Genomic DNA, 22,975 nt, shown 5'->3' with positions numbered 1-22,975 from the left:
AGAATCTTAGCCTCGGCGTTGAAAAAGTTTTAGAAGTGAAATTAATCTGCACAAACTGCTATTTCCTTTTGTTTGTCTGGGTCTTACTGATTCACCATCTCAGTCACGGTATTTTGAGTAATTTTGGCCAAGTACAAAATCCCTTTAAATTGAAGGAAAACTGAAAATAGTAGTTTACTAAGATAGAAAAACACCAAAGAGATAATAATAAACCATACAGGAACAAGGATGGTCAAGGGTGGAGAAGATTAACACGGATTACAAATGATGAACTTGAAAACTTAAGGCTAAATTTATCAAGATGTGCAAACTGTCACGCAGTTCCTTTAATAAAATAACAGTGCAGATCTTTCCTTTGTTTTAACGCCGTTCAGTTTTTCTCGCTCTCTCTGCAGCCTTGTGAAAACGCATCAAACTTAGCGCTTCGCTTCCGCGCGTCGCTTTTCAATAACTCGTGTCGAGTCGAGCAAGGAACACAAGTTTCAAAACTCATTATTTTATATCGAGCTTAGTCTACAAAGAGTTTAGAACGGAGAATTAAGCACACCTCTTGGCAATCTTCGTTGCTGTGTGATATTAGATAAAACTGGTCCGTAATGTTCTTCATCATAGAACACAGGTAATATTCCAGAGTCCAGGGTCCAGTCCAGATTAGACTACGTGAAACCGCCAATCCCTTCAGTATCAGCCTAGTGGGCAACACGCGAAAATGCGCGAGGAGACGCCACGCGCGGGGTAAAAAGAGTCAATATATTTTCACGTAGATTGGCGAAGAAATTAAGAAATTATAAACAAGGTTGTGTTTATGTACCATCTATCAGGCTCTCGCTACTAACACTGGGTAACATTAAAACAACATTCACACAACATTAACGTAAAGAACAGGTTTGGGAGATAAAGCTCTAGAGTGAAAGTTTATGGCTGAGACATTGTTATTGTAGATGTGTACAGCAAGCGCCTAAGTTCTGTATTTCTTTCGTAACCGGTCAAAGTCATCACTGGTCACAAAGTTCTGTTGTGAAAAGGAAGCTTGCAGCTTGGAGAACAGTTGTTGAAGTTCTGTTGAAGAGAAAAGAATGAATGAATTCTCAGGACGAACCTTCTTTTAAATAAAACTCAGTCGGTCAGACAGTCAGACAGTCATACAGTCGGACCATTAGTCAGAAAGTTTGACAGACAGACAGACAGAAAAACAGTCAGTAGGTTAGTCCGCAGTCCATCAATCCGTTGGTCCATGTACCCGTCCATCCGTCCGTCCATCGGCCAGTCAGTATGTCAGACATTCAGTCAGTCAGTCCATCCGTCCGTCAGTCAGTCTGTCAGCGAGTCTGTCTGTCTGTAGGTCTGCTAGTCAGTTAGACAGTCAGTTAGACAGTCAGTTAGTCAGACAGACAGACAGACAGAAAGACAGACAGACAGTCGGTCAGTCAAAAAGGATGAGCTACTCACTCTAATATCGACTGCAGAACGTCCTCACCTTTCTTCTCCTTAGAAGACATAAACAGCAACACCATATCAAATCGTTCTACGTGACTCAGCTGTTCAAGGATGTCCCACGCCAAGTTTTCTTCTCCTAGTGAAATACATTGATCGTTAGATTTTGTTTGGTTCCTACAACAACACCAAGATTTGTTTCCTCTACTGTCGATTTAATGCCAGTGCAATGCTTGAGAAGAACACACAGTTTACACTGAAACTAGCAGTTACCTTGTGGCACAATTTCTTGACTGAGTGCTGCAATAATGCCATTTAACATCGGCGCATCGAGCTTGTTACTAAGAACTGAACAATAAAACGAAATCATTGTAGAAATCATATAGAATGCAGCACACTTCACCCGCACAAGAAAGCCTCTGGTCATAGCTTACGATGCTAATTGCACTATCCAGTTTCACACCTCGCTTTTCTACCTCTTCCTTTCTGTCAGCCTCCTCTTTACCTTTTCCCTGTTATTTCCTTCCTTCCCTCTCTCCTTCCCTTTCCCTACTTTCTTCTATCTCTTCCCTTTGCTCCTTTTCCGCCTCTTGTCTTCTCTACTCTCACTTTCCTTTCCATTCACTACTTCTTCCCCTAATATCCCTTCCTTTTCGTTCTCAATCCTCACTCTGCTCTTCCCATTCCGTCCCGTCCCGTCCCGTCCCGTCCCTTCCCTTCCTCTCCTCTCCTTCCCCCCGTCTCTTGTCTCCTCTTCATTTGCTCCATTCTTCTTTCTATCTTCACCATCCCTTTAAACCTAACCACCTCACCATCCCACAAACTGTATTTACCTTTAGCAAGGCGTTTCGTCTCCAGCTGTCTCAGTAAGTCAGCGTAGTCTTTAGTGTTGTTCTTCTTAACCGAGTTCCAGGCTTGAAAGAAATCATAAGCGGTGTTCTATTGATAAAAAGACACGAGACTTCGTTTATTCCACATCCACCCAACGAAACACATAGCATATGCAAAACAGAGCTTTTAATCCAACACACGTCTACAATTTGCGTTCACACTAGCACTAAAACACGTTCAGAGTGAGCAGGTTTGAACTAAACACGTTTTTTTTGTAGTTTAAGCTTGTTTGTATTTGCATCGCTCACATTTCTCACCGGTTGAAAGTAACTCTTGGGATTGCCCTTCGTATTTGCTTTTGGTCACCATGTTTAACGTGTTTTGTCTGGCTAAGATCGAAAATACCCCATCACTGGGGTAGTTTCAGGGTGCTTTGCGTTCAACGAAAAATTCCGAAAATTTGGAACACGGGGACAAATGGTACTGACGAAAATTTCTTGGGAAAGTTTCAAGAAATCCAGGAATTTACTAATTTCCGAAAAGCGAACCATTCAACCGAATATCAAATGGAGCGGAAATTTTCGGTACGAAATTTCCGAAAATTTGGGTAGACTTGCCCTCTTTTCCGGATGTTTCGGAAAATGCTGTTCCATTCGTCGCTGAAAATTTCCGGAAATTCAAGCCAGAATTTTTCATCGAATGAAAAGCGCCTTCGGTCATGCTTCAAGCAAACGTGTTCGATCATGATGCCGAGCTCAAACCTTTCTGTCGTAAAACATCTCGCTATCTTGATAAGACCTCACATGTCAAGGCTTGAGAGGAACGCAGTAACATAAAGGACAAACAATAACGGGACGTTACAAACCTTGGCAAGCTTGACTGGCTTCACCGCTGCAGGCTCCTGATCTAAGTTTGTCATTGGAACTTCGTCCGGAGGTTTGTTTGAAGAAGACTGTCGTTTTGATGAGGAGACTGGGTGTTCATCATCCTAAGAAACAAATGATAAGGGATCAAAAACAGTTCCATCCCCCGGGGGTACTCCCAAAAAAATATGGTGGGTGTGGCCTGCTTCCCAAAACCCTTACCCTAGTTAAGATCAAAATCTGTGATTTTCCCTACCCTAGTTATTATCTGGCCAAAAATTAAGACCTGACCCTTAAATCAATACCCTGTTTCAGACCTGTCTCATAATCAGTTATCTAGTTTAGGCCGATGTTAAAGACATTGTGAAGGGCTTTTGTTGATGGTCTTATCGATGATGGTAAAAAAGTTGCTTCCTCTAAAAAAACGAGTTCAAGACAAGATTGCAAAAACCATATCCTATTTAAGACCAAAACAACCAAAATCGATACCCTATTTACGACCAAAACGACTAAAAAAACATACCCTTTGGGGCTGCACATACCAGGTATCCCATATAAGGGAATGCCCCCCCCCCCCACCCCCCGCCGGGAGTTGCACAAACGCTTTTGTCGGTAGATTTTTACACGGCTTGAGAGTACCCCATATACATGACTGGTCTTGTATGCATCCTTATGGCGACTCTCATTGATTGTTGATTGCGCGGGAAAATTCACAGCTACGCAACCAATCAGATTATCTGCGCGAATCTCTGTATGGCTACGTCATCAGAATGGAATTTTTTCTGGTTGACTCTAAGTTGACTGTGAAGCGGCAAAGCTTTAGCTGTCTGTTTACCCGCGCTTTCGAATAAAACGTCAACCCGTCAAACCTCTTCGTCATTTTCCTGCACGTCCTTGATAGGTATCCTTCTCCATTTTGGCGCCTTCTGTTCATGGTTCGTCTGCGGTGTCTGTTTTTCGGCTTTCTTGTCGTTTGTCTTTTTCTTTGGTTTCTGCTCTTTGGTTTGTGACGACCTTCGTTCCTACAAAAACAAACAAACCCCGCAATCCTGGTACTTTTTTCATAGCAAAGTTTCGTTTCCGCACACGCTCTAATCTGGTTTCGGACTTGCAGTTTTGCTATACTCCAGTACAGGAAGGCATTGCGAGAGTTAAGGTATTCCTGGAGGCTAAAGTGACATTTTTGTTTTGCCAAAATTTTTTGTCCGCTGGAAGATAATTTTAAAACACAAACGTATGCTAAGTTTTAGGTCGGAAAAACCAAACCCGTCTGAGATATTGGCATGCGAAGTTTCGTTTCTATGTAGGTTTTCGCGGTAAAAATACGAAAAAATGTCCTGCTGTGGTCTCCCAAAGGATGGTCTTGTTGACAGCTCAACGCAGTAAAACCTGGTAATTCGAAATGTGACACCCTCTTTGATCGTGATGGCAGCCGAGGAAGCAGTAAATGCGCTCGACCGTACTTTCAGAGAGAACGGGTAAATAAATCGCTTCGTGTACTGAATTTTGTTGCTTTTCTGTACTTGTTAAGAGATTTACAATGGCTTTTTTGTCATCCAGATTTCAGGGAACTCCTCCTGGCCTGGTGAGGTTGCTTCGCGGTTTTCACCAGAGACAGGAAGAGACCGCGGAGCAAGCAAGAAGGCGTTTTTATCGCCGAGTATTCGGCATATTGTGGGTAAGTACCTTAGTGACTTTTGCCCTATGATCTCCACGAGGACCTTTGATGCCGTGCTTACTTTTTTATTGCCATTTCTGCCTTTGTTTGGTGCGTACGTGAAGGTAATGTATGATGTCAATCTTCCACGTGGCAGTTTTGTGTGTGGTTTATGGTCTTGATGGAGCCAAGTTTTCATTAGCGACGGACAAATATAATTGCTAAACACTGAGAAACGTAAAAATGTATAGACTTTTCTTCGTTGTTTGCGCTTGCCCCGTTTCGTAGTGTTTGTACGCGGTTTTATATCGACTTTTATGTTGACTTGTGTCATTCTATTTTGCTGACCGGGTATCTGAGTAGCCTATAGTTTACTTGAAAACCGTTTCATTTTTCCAATCATTTTGGTGCTTTGCCTCGTGTGACGAGGTTCACAAAACATGGTTGTGAAAAGGTTTTTTTTTCCTCTACAGTTTGGAAACAAAATTGGCGAAGGCCGGTTTCGGGGGAAAGCCCTCCCGACTTACGTGTATCCGGATTGCCTAAAAGAGGCAATCCGGACCATCCTAAATGTGTCACTGCGGGATTACCCAAATCCCGAGACGTCAGCGGTGAGTTTTTTTTTTTTTTTGTCTTGTTATATCCACACCAATTTTTCTTAAATTAGCGGTTCCTTTTGAGCAAAATGTAATTTCTTTGCTTTTATCTTGCCTTTAGGTTTATAGGGTGACTTTAATAGACTTGCAGGATGCAAGATGGCCCGGAGATGCCTAGGTTGCATAGGACTAGCCCAAGAGGAGAATTGATTGTAATTTAAAAAAAATTCTTTTATTTGTAATAAAATGATGTGGAACAAAATGACTATGTTTAAAATCATGAACAAATAATTCCATTCACCCATATAGACAGCATCAATTCCTTAGGAGCAAATTGGAGCGCTGGTGTTTCTTTCAATTTAATGCCATGTTTACTAGTCACATGCTCCAGTACCATAGGCAACACTTTCGATGGATGTATTGCACTCCCATGAGCCAGAAAAATTCTCATAACCAAGGAGTGGGGATATATAATACATGGAGAATGTAGGTAATGAGCACTCAAAAGCTTGATTTTTCAAACTTTCCAGGGACCCAGGGGACCATATCCCCAAGCCCCTAAGAATAATCACACCCACCCATGCAAAATCTTCCGTAGGTACCTATGCTTCATTTTGATACCCTAAACCTCACCCCCAAGAAAGAGGTGGAAAATGAAGATGAAAAATTTGAGGACGTACATGGCAAGCTACATATTCAAAGCATCACTAGGTAAAAACCTGCATATCCAATTTTCTGGCCTACTCTTTGAAAAATTTAATTCTCTGTAAAACTCAACCTGTCATCCAACCTATAAAAATATAATCATCCTCACAAAAAGGAAGTTAATACAAGTAATCAACATTGAGTAATAAATGGAACCCATGATTGGACTTTATTTTTAATTTGATCAGCTGATTAATGTAAGGCTTTCTAGCCATTCAAAGAGCCCTAAACATTTTCGAGTTCAAAGAAATTGCAAAAATACTTTCTGCAGTCACATGAAAACGGTTCTACAAAATTTTCCAATGAATAGAAAAAATTCAAAATTAAGATAATAGAATCTACTACTCTTCAATTTCTTTTTAGTGGTACTGATTATTATGTACTAGGATCCACTAGCAACTCAAATTTTGTACTAAAATATAACGCAAAGCTGTATTTGTGCGAGAAAATGCTAAAATGTTCATGTAAGTGCTTTGTACCCGGCAAATTATTATTCATATGACCTAAAGTTTCACTAAGGCTGTTCATACATGACACATTACATGAAGCTTTCCTTACTAGGTACCAGGAGGGTAATATCACTGATAATCACGCAATTTCTTCGTGACCCCAAGTAAACAACCTAAGGTTTCTTAAAATTTAGTTTTTATTTTTATTAGCTGGACAGTCTTTGTGGCTTCTCCTCAAGTGGGTTCTACTTCCACACCACTTGCATGATTTCCCACCCACTTCCACTTCAGCTCCTTCGGGTGCAGCAACTTCCTCCAGGACTGGTGGTGGTTGAGCTGTCCCATCAGCAATGGCAGTCTGGGTAATCAGGATTGCCTCTTCTTCATTGACAAGGTCATCTTCATCATCACCGTATGAATGCCTGATCTGGCAGGTTTTCACAAACCTCTTCCTGTTAAGTGAAAAAAAAAAAAAATTAGCATGCTTCACAAATAGAATTTCCTATGAAAGTGGCTGATAATGTTGATGCTAGTGACTCTTTTTCAGTATAACCCGGGCATGAAAATCAGCAAAAGACCGCAATCTACTTACCTCAGTGTCTGTTCCTCTGTCCTGTTTATTTTCCGTTGCACACGCTTCTTCTTTCCCTGTTCTGTTTTCTGCCTCTCTAGCCTCTTCATCCTTTCTTCGTTGTCACTTTCACACTGCAATTATATTATTTCAAGTCAATGATAGACCTAATTAACACGAGGAATGTAAAAGTACCCTCAGGCTCTAGTGTTGCCTTATTGTTACAAATACATGTACCATGTACTTCCAGTCAAGGCAACAATATGCACTAATCTAACATTTCTTTAGCCTGTTCAAACACTCCTCTATGAAATCATTGGACCAGTGTTGGTATCTATGACATTATTTCAACATGATGGAGTTTTATAGTAGTAAACGAACATGGACACAAAAATTTCGTGATTTAATTATACTAAAACATACCATTTGTTGGATTCCATCAAGTACTGGAAGGCCCATTCTGGAGTACAGATCCACAATCCAGTGGTATTCAGGACCTCGATTCTTGTAGCACCATGTCATGCTGGCTTGAATAAGTCCAAGATTGGTTGCTGCCTGGTAGTGCTTTTGGTGGAGGTTGATGTCCTTAGCCCTAAACTTGGTCAGTACACTAAATGTGGATTCTGGCAAGTTGGAGTGGCCCTTCCCCAAACCAGAGTCTATTACTTTCTCTGCCTCCTTAGCCCTCTCTACACACTCAATTTGATATGCAAGGGCATGAAACTCACATTTCAAAACATGAATGGAGTGATATGGCTCCCCAGAACATTTGAGCTCCTCAACAAAACCCTCTTCATCAGTTTTACAACCCTTACAACTGCATTTTGTTAAGGGGTGAAATGAATAGGAACCACCTTCCCACTGATGGATGTCCCTGCAGTGGTACCTACCCAAGGTAAGCATTGTTTCCCTGTATTTTTCAGGGTCCCTCCCAGCGTGAACCAAAGCACAGTAATGGTTTCGCTTAGCACTTTGAATAAACCCAGGGCCTATACATCCACAGACTGGCTTGTTCCTTGTGGCAACAAAGACATGCTTTTTCCCAATACAACAGCACTTTAGCGATGCCATATTTGGGAAATCCCCTTTGTGAAGGCTAACAAAAGCTGAAGAAAATGATGTCATCTTCTGCAGCTCCTGAAGCTTTTTCCCATGGGCCCGACCTACATGCCCTCCACACAGCATGATCTTGGATTCCTGCTCATTGTCATACGAGTGTCTAAATCCCTTGGCTGAAGATGAATCAGCATCTTGCCAATTCACTTCAACCTTCATTCCCTCTTCCTTTGCCCTAGCCCATAACAACTGGGCCAAATGACCTTCTGCAGCCTTGGCAGTGCCTTGCCACAAATCCTCGTTGCATATTCTGTCAGCACCCCTCATTGACAGATGCCCATAAAACAAAAGACCCCCCGTTATATAATTTTTTATAATAAAAGTACAATTCTGACTAAAGTGTCCCCTTATCTGCCAGCAACCATCACAGGTAGTTACGGCACGATGCCAACTACCCAACTGGTCACTTGAGATGCTCTTCATCTGAAGTTTTGCATCCTCACACAACTCTTCTAAAATTTCCTTGATGTATGGCAGGGCAAGATCCACTACTTCTAGAAAAGGCTTTTCCGATACTACACTCAACCCTTAACCTTTGCCTAAAGTTTTCCGATAGGAGGCATAACCCTGCCCACTGATGAAAAAAGACAAGGATAGGGCTAAGGACACCAGGTGACGCCTTGACTCTGCAGCTAGTTGACTACTAATGTAGTTTATTTCTTCTTTCCAGCAACCATTGCAACGGAACAAAAATTTCATCGATCCTCCCAGACCTTTCTTCTCAGAGGCCACAAGTACAAGTTTGCCTAAGGGAAAGTTTAGCCATAGTTATGTTATAGACTAAGAACGTATAAGTTGAGAGCAAGAAGACTACATAACTGTGACTGTATTTATTTTATATGTCACACAAATATATCTGTTTTGGTTTTGCAGCAGATTATTTTAAACTTGGAAACAGAAATAATTGAATTCGTCCACTACATGAAGTGACAGGACTGTAACGCCAAAATTTTTTTTTCTTTCCTATTAAAAATTGCCAAATTAAATACAACTATCATTTCCCCTTTTGCAAAAAAAAATATAACCATTGCAGAGACAACTGTACAGATATAATTGTTTGATGGAGAGTGAAATAATTTTTCAATCATTGAAATGGAGCACAATGCTTATCAGCGACCCAAAAAAATATTTACAGGGCTATATATTTCCAAAACCATTATTGCACCTGATTGTGTGCACAAGTAAAATTTACCTCTACATCTTCCTTCCTTTGAAGGGCATTTAAAATAGGCATTGAACTCGCGGACAAAAGAAATAATGCTTGACGTCGTGGCCACAAACAGTCCTTCTGGGATACGGATGCTAAAAGATAAAAGCAATTGTAAGTAACAGCGCTTTGGCAGAGTCATTGTAATTACAGTAAACAAAAGCGCACTGGAAAATCATCGGTCAAGGTTAGCTAATGTTTTCACATAAAATTTGTAGCTACACAAGCTAACAAAACATGAATCAAAAATTTCACTGGGAAGCACCAAGGGGAAGTGAAATAAACGTATGTTATGGACGCTTATGTAATGAGAATGTATTCATTGCTCACAGATCACATATCATAGAAACGTGAGAAAATCTCAATGCTAGACAAGACAGCTAATCGAGCCATCAATTTTCAATGAAAAAAGTTATGAAATTGAGACGGTTTGTTGTAAGCTACAAATCAAGATACAAGTAGAAGTCTCACCATTCCCTATTGCTTTCCTCACGAAGTTCCTTTAGCGGTGGTTCGTAGTCAGAGTCATCGTGGGGAGAATCGGTCGTTGATTTCTGCTCTTGTTTGGCGTTGACAATGGTTTTAGTTGTTTGAAAGGTCTCCAAGACCCCTTCATCTCTCAGTTGCCGTTCTACATCTTTCGCACTTTTTAGTGTCTTTCCACCAGGGTTTGTGTAGCGTAGGTAGACCTTAACTCCCGAGGACGACTCCCTCTCCTCCTGTTTTATCGTCCAGCCAGCTTCCCTCAACTTATCAAAATCTAGCGCAATTCTTGATTGTGTTCCAGAACCACGAATCGCATTACCCTTCACCGCCTTCGCCGCTTTCTCGCTAGTTTCTCTCTGTCGCTTTTTCGGCGGCATCACTCCGACTACTTCTTTTTTTCTTTCGTTTTTTTTTTCGCTATATTCTCTCGCGCGTCCTATCTTTCGCTCGCTTCGAATGTCAATTCTCGCAATCACGCTGTCAACACTAACAGTTGGATGCCGTTGCGGTTACCGTTGCTATGGAAAGGTGTTATTGTTTGTAATCGCTTTTTCCGATTGGTTTCGCGGGAAAAATAGCACCCCGTAAAAGGAAAAAAGGGCCCAAAGCAGGGCCGTTTTAGGCGATATACCGCTGGAAACTATTATTGTAGGCATTTACAAGATGGCTGCCGAGGAAAACAACGAAAGGAGAGCTTTCCGACTGGTAATTTTCGAATTAAAGCTCGATCTTGTGTCTAAATAAATGGTATAAATAAATGTGGGAGATTGTTCATTTCATTTTCTTTTCATAGGTTAATCGCTACGACTTAAAACTTGGCAGACAAAAACTACGTATGTGAACGGACTTTTTTGTGCGAGTACGTCAAATGCCTTTGAATACAAGACTCGTAGAAGCATTGCCATTTTTATAAGGGTGTGAAAACATATTTCTAGACATAATTTTTTCCCGTTTTCCTTTTCTCTGACGTACTCGCACGGAATTTTAGTTTTCAACCTCGTGCATAAATTGGCCAAACCTTTCTAACATTGAAGGAATATTCTTTGAGTTATTTTGCAATAATCAAAACAAGAGGGTTTCGACCACGCCCATTTAAATATCAAATTTCAGGGACTACTTTCATTCTGGCTGAAGAAAATTATTTTTTAAAGTAAATACATAGAACAACGTTTTAGATGTAAAAATTTGATCATTTTTGAGCCAATATTTTTAATGATTTGCTGCATGCAAATATGGTAGAAAAATATGCAAATTAGCCTCCAGGAATACCTTAAATTTAATGCCAATATAGTGACCAGGCTTAGAGCGTCTACAGCCGGATTTAAGCATTAGGGCCCTATTCACACTACGCCGGAGGAATTTCAAAAGGCAACAATCATCGGTCATTTTGGATTTGCATTTGAAAAAAACCCGGTCAGGGAAATCACGTGATTATCGTGACGTCATCGTCTACGAAAAGCTCTGTTTACAAAATGTTCCCCGTCCACACTAAAACGCAAAGCCGGCGTTTTTAAATTCCTTCGATTTGATTTGAATCGTGAAGGATTAGAAAAATTAAAAAATTAAAAAACGGAATGTTTTGCCTGTACGTCATCACAACAGACTAACAAACTACCTAACTTGTTCCTGTACGAGGTAAAAAAAAAGCAAGAAAGAAACAGTAAACATGTTTGAGTACCTTTCGGCACAAGTCCAACACGATTTCCAGCTCCTTCTTAGCGGCAACGTTCTTTGGTTCAATTTTTTGAAGTGCAAACAGATCTCTGGCGGCAGAATCGTATTGGCACAACGCCTGTCAATCACAAAGAGGACACACAATTACAACAGAGGGTTTCCTTGACTACCACAAGAGCTGAATTGCTGAATGAAGTCATACACTTTTAGCCATATCTGCGATATCTTTTATGAACTGAAAAAGTTGTGCAAAAAACCTTGTGCACGCGTAAATCATACTAACCTACATTCCTTTTTATAGCTTTAGTGCATAAGTATAGTAATTTCCATCAAAACTAGACCATTGCTTTCAGGTTTTCGTCGATGTTTATTATGGTTTTCACTTCTCGAACACTGCTTGTGATACTGCTCCTTAAAATTTGGAGTTCCAACAAACACTATTATTTGAGGTAAGGTAAAGACACGAATTTGTCATAGAAAAGCCCTGCTAGACTGACTCCCGCTCTAACAAATTTTCAACTAAAAGTATGACTCAAGGAATACACGTACATGCATCCTGCTTATTCTCTTTCATACGCGTGAAACAAACCTTTTTTGCAAGAGCTCTCCGGAAAAGTGCTTTGACATTGTCGGGTTGAAGTCTTAGCGCTTCTGTAGTGTCCACTATTGCCAGCTCATGCTACAAACATAAAGGAAAAAACATCGACAAAAACAGTCTTGATAAACCACTAAATTCTCAACTCTTTCATTCTAAGAATTGTATGGCGTTTGGTAAGGAGAGTTGATATATTTACCTGATTTAGCCGCAGGTAACACAGTGCTCTGTTTGTGTAAACAGCCACATTTTCCGGGTCAATGTCAGTGCACTCATTATAACATTTAACAGCTTCCTCATAGCGGTTCTGTTCGACAAAAAAAAGAGATTATGATAACATTTCGTTATCCCCGCCTATATGTCTTGGCTAGAGAGAGTGTCGGACAGACAGAGCTTGACAGCTCAGTGCATTTTACGGGGGTGAGGGGAAGGAGGGCTTTCTGATTTCCATTGGACAGAGTTAGACAGAGGGACTAACTGTATTGATTACTTCCCTTGTGGAAAGGGGGGGGGGGGGAGAGAAATCCATTGCAGGACCCCCCCCCCAAAAAAAAATTAATGTTTACCCAGATGGTCCTAAAAGATCACCAGTTGACATCAGTTTTATACACCTGGGTGGAGAGAGGCACTGTGAGAGTTAAGTGCCTTGCTCATTAAGAACACAACAAAATAACCCTGGCCAGGGCTCCAACTTTGACTGCACGATCCAGAGTCATTATGCACTAACCATTATGGCTAGACTACCATTTCAAGCTCTCTGGACAATATAGATGAGTTACTGCATGTATCAAAAGTCTTCCTTGGCTCTAAGGCTGAGGGATCACCCTTGTTTTATTCCCCTAAGCCTAGGAGCCAAGTTAGCGTCCATTTTAGAATAATTTTATAGAACTGCAATAAAATACAGATACACTTTTTAACACATATTCTACAAGTGCATGGTCACAAAAGTGCAGTTTGTGCACTCAGGCAAACCTACCTGTTTAACAAAAGAATTTCCCTGATCTTTACACTGTGAAAACCTCACAGCTGGGTCAACAGGAGACTGGACTGTGGAATTACCTGTCACAGGGGAGGGGTCACCAGTGGCAGATGTGCCTCCAGTGGCACCCTCTGTAGGAGAGGGTTGGGCTGCACTTGTTGCACCAATAGTATCATGTGTGGGAGTAGACTCAGTTGTGATTTTTGTGGCACTTATGTCTGACTGTGGTGGGTGGGGATGGTTTGTGTCTTCACTTGCAGTCTGCGTAGGGGTGAGATGAGTCAACGAGTTATCGATTTTAGCTTGGGCAGATGAAGAACTGGGTTTTGGAGGTGATACTTTGTCTTTCCATTCAGGTCCATACAGATTCTCAAGTGATTTGGAAACCCTGGGGAAAAGAGAATCAAATTAAATTTCATGAAAAACAAAATCAAACCAACCCCACCTCCCCCCCCCCAAAAAAAAAAACGAAACAAAAACACCATCTCAAGTCAGCTACAAAAGAAGGCAAAAGTTACAACAAAGCCTTTAATCAAGGATATTTACTAGTTTCATAATTGTGACATGTGCATGTTCTATACTCTACAAGGATCAGTAAAGTTGGAAGTGTCGACAAGTACCGTAAACTGTCACTTACGAGCCCTGGCCTTCTACAACTGCGTAAGGGCTTTTAGATGGGCTTATTAATGGAGGGGCTTATATCCGAGCTGGAAAAAAAAAACCTTCTCAAAACGAGCTATAGCTGCACATGCTGATTGAAATAGGTTTTTTTATTTTCTGGTAATTAAGCCTTAAAACATCATAATAAAACAAATTCAAAACAAGGAAAGCTAGAGGGGGGCTTACATCTGGATGGAAGGGGGGGTGGGGGCTCATAACTAGATGTATTTTTCGGTTTACAGGTATATGGGTCTATAAGCAGGGGGCTTATAAGTGCAATTTATAGCATGGTTATGACCACAAGATGGTTTAAGTTTGGTCATGATGGGATAATCTAAGTTGACAGGTCCATAGGCCTGAAAGTAACATGAACAGCTTATAAACAACATGAGATCACCTGTGGTTTCCTTGTATTGCCGACAAGTGTTGTGGCCAGATTTTCAATGCCATCTGATAATCCTGCCAGGCCTTGGCATGTCTTAAAAACAAACCAAATCAAAACAGTATGAAAGAATGTTATGTACCAAACTACAACGCAAGTTAAATGTTCATATGACTGCCATCCTCTTGCAAAAGACATCAGATTGACTCTTGTCTATAGTGGGTTGTGTCTTGTTTCTTAACACAAGTCTCATTTCCTGTGGGAGTCCATTAAAAGCTGCCAGTCTGCCAGTAAAATGTGCATTGTACTATCAAGTTTTAGTATAAATCTACTAGTACTCTATCATGAATGGCATTCTCTGATTCGCTACACAACTCACTATCTATTCTGTTGTAGATAGTGAGTAGCATGGCAGTGTGTGCTTGTTAACATGCTGGTGGCCGCTTCTTTGCGTTTTCGAGGCATCTGTGAAGAGGATTTAGATCAAGTTTTGAGGGTCTAATAGATTTATACTAACAGAATTAGATTATATGCTCTTGATTTCTATGCGTGACAGTTGACTCGGGCCACGTCCTTGTCAACTATTGTGTAATAGAAATCTTGAGCTCATAATCTAATTGTGGAAGTTTGGGAGAATGACAAAAAGTACAGCTTTCAATGCACACTTTCTTAAAGGACAAGAGATATCTGTCTTCCTATTATAAACTAATATCTAGGGGTTCAAAGGTAAAGTCTGCATACAAGCTTATCCCGGTTCCTGTAGCATGACACAACTAGGTGTATTTCCACTCCACCCAAGATGGGATGCTAGTCCATCACAGGGTTACCCCCAGCATTAAGGTTGACGGTAGCCATTTATACACCTGGGTGGAGAGAGGCACTGTGAGAGTAAAGTGCCTTACCCAAGAACACAACAGAATAACCCAACCAGGGCTCAAACCTGGACTACACGATTCAGAGACGAGTGCACTAACCATGAGGCCACTGCCCCTCCTAGGGTTCAAAACACAAACTATAATAGAACCATTGGGAACATTTGCATACTTTTCTGAGATTTCATATGCTGTTGCTCTCTTAAGCAATGGTCGAAAAGCACCTGGTATAATTTCCAGAGCCGCTGTACAATCTGAAATACAACCAGCGCAGTCACCAATCTTCATCATACATGAGCCACGGTTACACAACAAGGCACACAGAGGTCTGCGGAATACAACTTTATCTGTGGAGAAGAACAGCAGAGAGCTGGAAATTAACACTCAGTCAGAATCTAAGTTGCGAACTAACGAAAAACACAGTATGCTTTTTATGTCCTGTTAAACAAGATGTCCTCTTTTGACAACCAGAAGAGCAGTCACCTTTGTACTTTGGAATATGAAAGATGTGGATTGAGCGAAAGTACTGTTTGTTAACAATAACAACATATCAAGTTTATATTTGTCTGACCGCAATCAAACTACACAGTGTGATTAACAACACTCTTGAGATAAAAAATAACCTCTTACTAACTGAGCGAGAGGGCCATACTGTGGAATATTGGACTGAACTTGTGTGTAGTATGGACTGAGCACACTTGAGTTCTGTACAAAAATGACCAAGGGCTAATATACCCGTGTACAGTAAAGCTAGAATAAGTAAGGTTAGTACTAAATAGTTTATTATAATTATTGCACTTTGCCTGTGCTTTCGAAAACAAAAAAAATATGCAACGAATGATTGTCTCCAAAAAACTTATGGAAACCGTCCTTATAGCTGCATCCTGACCAAGAAAGAACCAATCAAAATGCCTGGAATGCTTGCTATTTCTAGTACAGTTACCTCTTCCAGTGTAAGGTTCAAACTATTACATTACATTTGCCTTTGTTACCTTTCTGAAGGATATCAATGGCTTGTGTAAATTGTTCTGCTGCTTCAGCATATCGTCCGAGCTTAAACATTTCTGATCCATCTTTCTGAGCTTTCAGCACCAGTGCAGGCAATTCAGGCTCTGGCTCCACCTGTGATTTCTCAACTGAATGCAAATTGCCACTCTCCCTAGTTTTGTCAAGAGGTTCCGTTTGTTGCTCCATATCATTACGCGCTTCATTTGATGTTTCACCAACACAACCTTTGCCATTTAAATTCTCAGAGGTTTTTGTCTCTTTTCCACCATCTACCTCCACAATCTCTAACCTTTTTCCCTTTGGTTTAGCTGAAGCAGTGTTTTCTGTTACAAAAGAATTACTAGTGTTTGAGGAAGTTCTATCATTATCTTCAGATTCATTTTGGAAGTTTTTTGGATCCTCTCGTATTTCAACCTTGCTTGGATCTTTTTTTGTACTAGAAAGAAATCAAATGACAACAAAGTGAAAATACTGTACATAACCTACTGTAAACGAGCTCATTAGCTAAGCATAAATCCCACATTAAATAAAGCATTGTACCGTATTGTATCTTTACCATGTTATTTTGAAGAAATTCACTTCGTAAACACATGTTGAAAACCTTAGTATAAATAAGTAATCTACAGTGACGTACAATAAATTGAACTTAGGGCAAATATTGAAGATAAAAAAAGATATTAAACATTAATAAGTATACTTCAAGTGCATCCTGAGTTTGACTGAAATTCTTTTGCATCACCAAGGGGTTTCAAACAACTACTTCCATGTGATTAATTCTTCCAAAAACAATAAAACAAAACCACATGCTAAGAAATAATTAATAACAATTGACTTATCTAGACTGTTATAAAACTTTAAACACATACATGTAAACACCTATTACCTTTCTTTTTTCTTCATTTCCTCAAGCAATTCCTTTGTTAATGAAATAAAATTACATTGAGTGAGTTGTTGTTTGATCCCAGGAAAAATCCACTGTCCAAGGAAAGTCACTAAAATTTATGATGGCGGAGGAGGGGGAGAAGCAGTAGACAACTTGTCTATGCCTTGGCCATGAACTATTTTGCTCATAGGAAACCGAAAACTTGAGTTTGTACTTGTACTGATCAACACTTGATATTGTGCTTCCAGCCAAAAAAAAAAAAAAAAAATAGAAAATATGTACCTTAGCTCTCTTATTGTTCGGTTCTATAGCGAGAATTTGAGAAAGGTCCTCCTTGGCTTCTTGATTCAGCCCTTGTCCTTGATGAGCTATGGCCCTCCTTAGGTAAGCTATAAATTCAAAGCAAAAGAATTTAAGTAAAATTCACTAACACAGATGACCTTTGTTTCAAGCTTCAAGTGACATGCCCTGGACAGAACACAGAAACATGGCAAGTATATCTACTGGTATGCTAGTTTCAGTGCCTCCTCACAAACAGCCGTTGAGTCTTATATCAAGAAACTCAATCATCGGAACTCACAGTTTTTCCCAGTCTCTCAATGTCTTGCGACAAATTACATGTCTCTAGAGGTTCCAAACTACTTTTGCATGGGACATGTACAGTTCGCAAAATGTACTTATCATAACCTTACCTGTATTATTTAGTTTCAATACTATAAAGTATGCATTGAGTGAAAAACAGAGCTTTTTATAGTATGATTTTTCATGGTTGGTAGTTAAAAAATTAAGTCGCACAAAAAATACTGCTGCAATACCTTTGACGTTCCTGGGCTCCATACTAAGGACATGGTTGCAGTCAGCCACGGCTTCTTGGAACTTTTCAAGCCTTATTTCTTCAAGAGAAAAAAGAACAAAAGCATGATCTGTCTGTGGTACTTAATCCAAACTAGGTATCCTGAGCTGTGGCCTTATGCTCCACTCACGAAGAGGTGAAGAGGATGAGTGAGTGAGTGAGATATCCTGAGCCAGTTGTTTTCAAACTGACTGACACTAATCTGGGATTACAGTTGTAGCTTTCTAATTTCAACGTAACAGCACTGCATAAGCATTCTGTCCCTAACAAGTGCCCTATTTGCACTACCAAAATTTCATATACACTGCGAGTGTCATGGTGCATGTACCTGCAAGTGCTCTGTTGTTATAAACAGCTGCTGCTTTGGGATTCAGCTCAATGCTGCGGCAATAATACATCAAAGCCTCAGAATAGTTGCCAGTCTGAAATGATTCATTGCCTTTCTCCTTTTCTCTGTTGGCTAGGACTTGTCTTTCAGTCTCACTTTTGTCTTTTCAGAATAAAAAAAAATATATATTAATAATAAATCTGTAAATTATTTTTCTAACTATATTGAAGGTTGCACTGGAAGGTTATACTTGTGTGCAAATGTATCTGCATCAATACCTGGCTATCAACAGAGTTGAATAATGTTATCCTTTCTCACAAATAACTGGTAGCTATGCACAGCCAAATCATGCCTGTTTTAGCTTGATCGGGTTGGTAAATACAGAAAGTGTCTTAGTGAATATGCAAGGAATAATTATTGTCGAGTTCTGCATGCCTACCATTGCTAAAATGAACAGGTAATAAAGTGTGGGACTGAGAACAAGTGGTAGATTAACAGAAGGCCAGATGGCCAGACAGGCAGACAGACAGACAGACAGACTGGCAGACAGACAGGCAGGCAGGCAGGCAGGCAGACAGACAGACAGAGAGCCAGCCAGCCAGACAACCAACCAGCCAGTTCTTAGGACAAGATCCTCATCAGCTCTGTCTCAGACTGACTTGTGCTCAATGCAAACTTACCTTTTAAATCTAAATTTGACGCAACAGCTCTTCTGTTCATTGCTTTAGCTTTTTCCTGTTTCTTTTTCTTTTCTTCCTCCTCTTGTTTTTCCAGAGACTCAATCTCCTTGTCAGGGTCAAATCTGAATGGAAAAAAAATCCGAGCCTGTTAATACTCTAAGGTGATTCACATAAATCAACCATAAATGAAATACAACCGTGTCTGCTTCATAGTAAACCAGCAGCTTTACTTGCTTTTGTTGATACAAAATAAATTCTCCTGGCTAACTGTTACAATAAAATAGGTATGGAGGCAATTAAGAAGAAATTGTTTTTCAATCTACCTGTCCCACTCTTGATAGCCACGAGGTAGCACAGTCTTTTCCTTCTTTTCCTCAGGGGGACGTGGCTGCAGACGTCAAAGAAAACATTATTCAGCCTTGCCGTGGACATTGTCAAGGTCACCTGCATTACTAGGCTACTTTAACTGTGTTTCTATAGAGTTACACAAACACAAGTGGAATGTTTGAAAAAAATCACACTTAATTGAAAATGTTTCTGTTTCCACAGCTGTGGCCAGATTCGTTCTACCTGTCTCAGTGTAGCATGGGCTAATAGTTTGTGGAATTATCTTTTCCTAGTATTTTCTCCTTTTTTCCTTACAAACGGTGCATACATTGTCCATTGATAATTTTGTGTCAAAGCAATAACTTTGTATTTGAGTCTAACTGTATTTAAACTTGTCAACAATAGTAAAAATAGTAACAAATTTTGTTAAATAAAACAATTAAGAGGTTAGATTTCATTTAATATGCAACAGCCTGATTAAACAGAGAATGGTCTCCCTTCATGATCAAGTACTGAGATCAACTACTTTGACACAACAGAGACTGCATCTGAGATTTGAATTGTAAAGTTCCATTAGATAGTAATTTTCACACACCGCTGGGAGCCAATATGCCAAGTTGAACCACGCAGCCTGACCTTTATCAACATAACATAGCTGTCTTACAACGACACAAAAAAGTGGCTGGAGAATAATTTCACTTCATACATTCCAAAAATACTTCATGGGTGGGTGGGTGGGGCATGACAGGCAATGGCGGATGGCCAAACAAAAACTGAACCTTACACAAGCCACGTGACCTGAAAACCCCCTGCACACTTGTACTAAGACTCACACCTACGTGTGAGAAAAATGTTTTCTGCTTCTTTCATTCCTCAGCCAGTGGCAAACCACACTTACAAGCAAAATATTAAACCAGTACCAGCACCGTTTTGACCAGCAAAGCTTCAAAGTCACTAAGATTAAGTACAAGCCCCTTAACAAACCTTAGCAGGGGACTCTTCACTGCTTGCTGTTGCTGTTCTGATTGGAGGGAGATTATCATTTTCTAATTCTCTTGTCACACCCACTGTCTTCAATGATTTGTCTGCCTGCTCAATAGTTGCCATCCATTCCTAAGAATTTCAAAGACCATTTATCACCCAACTGTTATTCATCTGGCAACTGCACCAGGACAGTATAAAAATGAACCTCAATTCTCCCTACATTTACCATACATTTCTTTCAATGTCAGTTCTGAGAAATTGGTATCACATCAAGACAATATCCTATGATGAACATTAATATACTCTATTCTTAACAAATTAACCTTAACAAATTGACGTCAGTTTTTCAAGTGTCTGTCCTGTTTTTTTACGATAACAAATTGTCAAATTGCCTGCTCTTGCTTGTTGCTGCATTGCATCAATTATAAATTCATGTGTCTGTTTGCTTACTGACAATCATGAAAATTGGCCAATGAGCATTGATTTAATAAGAAATAGAAAACATGTAGTGTGTTTCTTTTGAGTTACAGAAACACAAGAAGAAGTTTGGGAGAACGAGAAATGCTGTGGGAACATGAGCCAACAGGCAAGTGTTTCCACAGTTCTCCCAAACTATCGTGAGTGCTTCTATAACTCGATAGAAACATGCAGAAGATGTTTCTACTTCTGCTAGAAAATTCAACCATGAAAATAAACAGAAAACAACTTTTCTGTTTGAATCGTCAAAATGTAAATTATCTTTACTTGTGTCATCATTACGACAACAGCTCATGCTAGTTTTGTGTTTCTATCAAGATAAAGAAATGCAACTTTAAACCAGTCAGTGAGCATCTTTTCTTTGGGCTATTTTCTAATCAATAATATTGTCAGGGGTGGATATAAGATTTATAAACTTTCTAATCTAAACACTAAAACATCAACAAAAATGATAATGACACAAACTTGCAAATCATCTGTGATCTCCTGTTTCTCTGTTTTGGTCAAATCACGGTAGGTATTGATAGACTGCTCTTTACGAAGACTTTTGCTGTGAAAAAAAAAAAAAAAATTAAAACTAGCATCAGTTGTATTTGCACCTGCAGTACTATAAAAACACAAAACTCAAGGTCCAGTGTATCAGATATTGTTAACAGAATTTAGCTTAAAGTTCAGTCAAACTTAAAGTTGAATCCTACATGTATGTGTCTTGAGTACACAAGACCCATTATACCTTGTGAAGTTCCAGAAAATATCCACACTACCCCCACAGAAGGGATCAAAATTTTCTGGGGGGGGGGAGGTGAGTTCTAAACATAGAACAATGCTTAAAAGTGTAAAAAACTTCCACCTCACCTTTTAGGATTGATTTTCCTTAACTTTTCTTCTGTAAATTCAATTAGTTCTGGATAAAAGCCTTCATCTCCAGATCTGCAAATTAGATTTTGGGCAATATTAAACAGAAAACTGCACAAGTTTCATTACATCCTTTTATACTGTGCGTCAGAATATTCACTCTAAGCACCAAATAAAAGAACAAACCCTGACTTCCTAGAGCTATTGTCTTTTATGTCAAAGTGTGCCGTCTACCTGTTCTGTTTGCAGAAGGTCAACTGCAGTTATGTGACTTTCTAGGTAGGCCCTGGGGGTACTACCGTATATAAGCTATATGAGTATGTGCTGCTGTGAAGGGTATGGTTTTCAGGCAATTTAGTCCAGGATAGTGTATAGAAATCAGACAGTTTTATTCAGTTTGTAACCAGGAAAGTGGCTAGTGTGTAAATAATTTAGTCTAGAACAGGGCTCTTTACCCGGGGTACTACAGAATAGAAATATATGAAACTCACAAGTGGGATCTTTACATTGACAGAATCACAACTGTATGGAAAATAGCTAGTCCGGAATAAGGTAGGGTTTTTGGCGCCTAGTCTAGAACTGGGTTGCAAAATCAAGCTGATTTTAGTGATTCTAGTATAGGGTGAGTGTCTCAGTGGCACAACTCCACCCAAAGATTTACAGAGTACCCCCCCTGGAAGGTAGGCCCTTAATCACACATCATCCATGAAAACAAGCTCTTTAGGATGAACAGCATGATTTCAAGGTGATAGTTGCACATGACATCCTAAAACTGCCTCTGAACACAGAAGAACTCTTCAACTTCTGCCATTCAAGGTAGGGAGAATTTGATGACAATCAGATCTTTACACAGGACTTGAAGAATTCCAGAGACTGGATAAAACTAAAAAGTGTTGCTGCAACATTAAAAATCAACCACTACTCACCGCAAAACCTTGAGAATTTTTTCGAGTTCTTTGCCATTTTTACACTCCTTGACATAAGTGTAGTCGAGGTGTTCAATTGGGACTCCTGATGTGGTGTTAGATCCCGCTAAAAGTCCTGCCCCAACATCTTCTCCCATGGCGTCCGTAAACTAGCTCTAAAACACAACGATAGGCTTATAATCAACAGCTATATGCTCAAAGATGCTGGAAAAACACTATCGGCTACAATAAATTTAACTTCAGCTTACTTCGAAAAAGTATTGGCTAAAGTCTTCGTTCGCTCTGTCACAGGCAGTAAAATTTTCCTAGAGCAAATTTCGAGCCGTGACAAAATCAAATGATTCTATAATCGTTCTCAAAGTACCTTTACCTTTTTGTTATCTGTTCATATTACAGTGGTCTGTATTTCGTAGCTAAAATCTAAACTAAAGTTTGGTTTCCAAGAGAACTCCCCAGAAATATCACCATTTTGGACACTGAAGTGAGCCCGCATAGCCCTACCGCATCAGCCATGTGCGTTTTCTTTCAGGCTATGTGATTGGTTCGATTCGAAAAGTTCTACCATTGAACCAATCAC

At 39.9% G+C, this 22,975-nt stretch overlaps 2 protein-coding genes and 1 pseudogene across 3 annotated transcripts; 1 reads left to right on the top strand and 2 right to left on the bottom strand.

The window, feature by feature from the left end:
- Positions 1-777: 777 nt before the first annotated feature.
- On the bottom strand, positions 778-22,905 carry LOC145496105 (sperm-associated antigen 1-like). Its single transcript, XM_081475736.1, has 24 exons — positions 22,769-22,905; positions 22,399-22,553; positions 21,473-21,547; positions 21,083-21,167; positions 20,141-20,269; positions 19,153-19,217; positions 18,830-18,951; positions 18,150-18,311; positions 17,784-17,861; positions 17,251-17,357; positions 16,969-17,000; positions 16,070-16,521; positions 15,250-15,424; positions 14,221-14,301; positions 13,161-13,551; positions 12,384-12,491; positions 12,179-12,268; positions 11,594-11,707; positions 3,998-4,150; positions 3,131-3,253; positions 2,268-2,373; positions 1,708-1,782; positions 1,478-1,573; positions 778-1,059 (listed from the first exon to the last, which is right to left on the bottom strand). Exons 2-24 carry the CDS (start codon positions 22,533-22,535, stop codon positions 959-961), a joined length of 3,057 nt encoding a protein of 1,018 aa, XP_081331862.1. The 5' UTR covers positions 22,536-22,553; positions 22,769-22,905; the 3' UTR covers positions 778-958.
- On the top strand, positions 4,284-5,846 carry LOC145496148 (uncharacterized). The gene is made up of 3 exons (XM_081475793.1): positions 4,284-4,806; positions 5,259-5,396; positions 5,503-5,846. Exons 1-3 carry the CDS (start codon positions 4,669-4,671, stop codon positions 5,557-5,559), a joined length of 333 nt encoding a protein of 110 aa, XP_081331919.1. The 5' UTR covers positions 4,284-4,668; the 3' UTR covers positions 5,560-5,846.
- On the bottom strand, positions 6,462-10,081 carry LOC145496116 (uncharacterized; annotated as a pseudogene). The gene is made up of 5 exons (XR_014050517.1): positions 9,901-10,081; positions 9,415-9,524; positions 7,530-8,968; positions 7,128-7,240; positions 6,462-6,987 (listed from the first exon to the last, which is right to left on the bottom strand). The product of XR_014050517.1 is annotated as an uncharacterized LOC145496116 (transcript).
- Positions 22,906-22,975: the final 70 nt, after the last annotated feature.

The sequence above is a fragment of the Orbicella franksi genome, chromosome 8 (assembly GCF_964199315.1).
Source record: "Orbicella franksi chromosome 8, jaOrbFran1.1, whole genome shotgun sequence".
Lineage (NCBI taxonomy): Eukaryota > Metazoa > Cnidaria > Anthozoa > Scleractinia > Merulinidae > Orbicella > Orbicella franksi.
The sequence above is the reverse complement of the archived record's forward strand: the minus strand, read 5'-3'. Positions and strand labels throughout refer to the sequence as shown.

Coding starts and splice junctions, on each gene's coding strand:
- LOC145496148 (XM_081475793.1), top strand. CDS start 4,669: ATGGCTTTTTTGTCATCCAGATTTCAGGGAACTCCTCCTGGCCTGGTG. Junction 4,807..5,258: donor GAGTATTCGGCATATTGTGG/GTAAGTACCTTA, acceptor TTTCCTCTACAG/TTTGGAAACAAAATTGGCGA. Junction 5,397..5,502: donor CAAATCCCGAGACGTCAGCG/GTGAGTTTTTTT, acceptor TCTTGCCTTTAG/GTTTATAGGGTGACTTTAAT.
- LOC145496105 (XM_081475736.1), bottom strand. CDS start 22,535: ATGGGAGAAGATGTTGGGGCAGGACTTTTAGCGGGATCTAACACCACA. Junction 21,168..21,472: donor AGGAAAATCAATCCTAAAAG/GTGAGGTGGAAG, acceptor TTTTTTTCACAG/CAAAAGTCTTCGTAAAGAGC. Junction 12,269..12,383: donor GTTACCTGCGGCTAAATCAG/GTAAATATATCA, acceptor TTATGTTTGTAG/CATGAGCTGGCAATAGTGGA.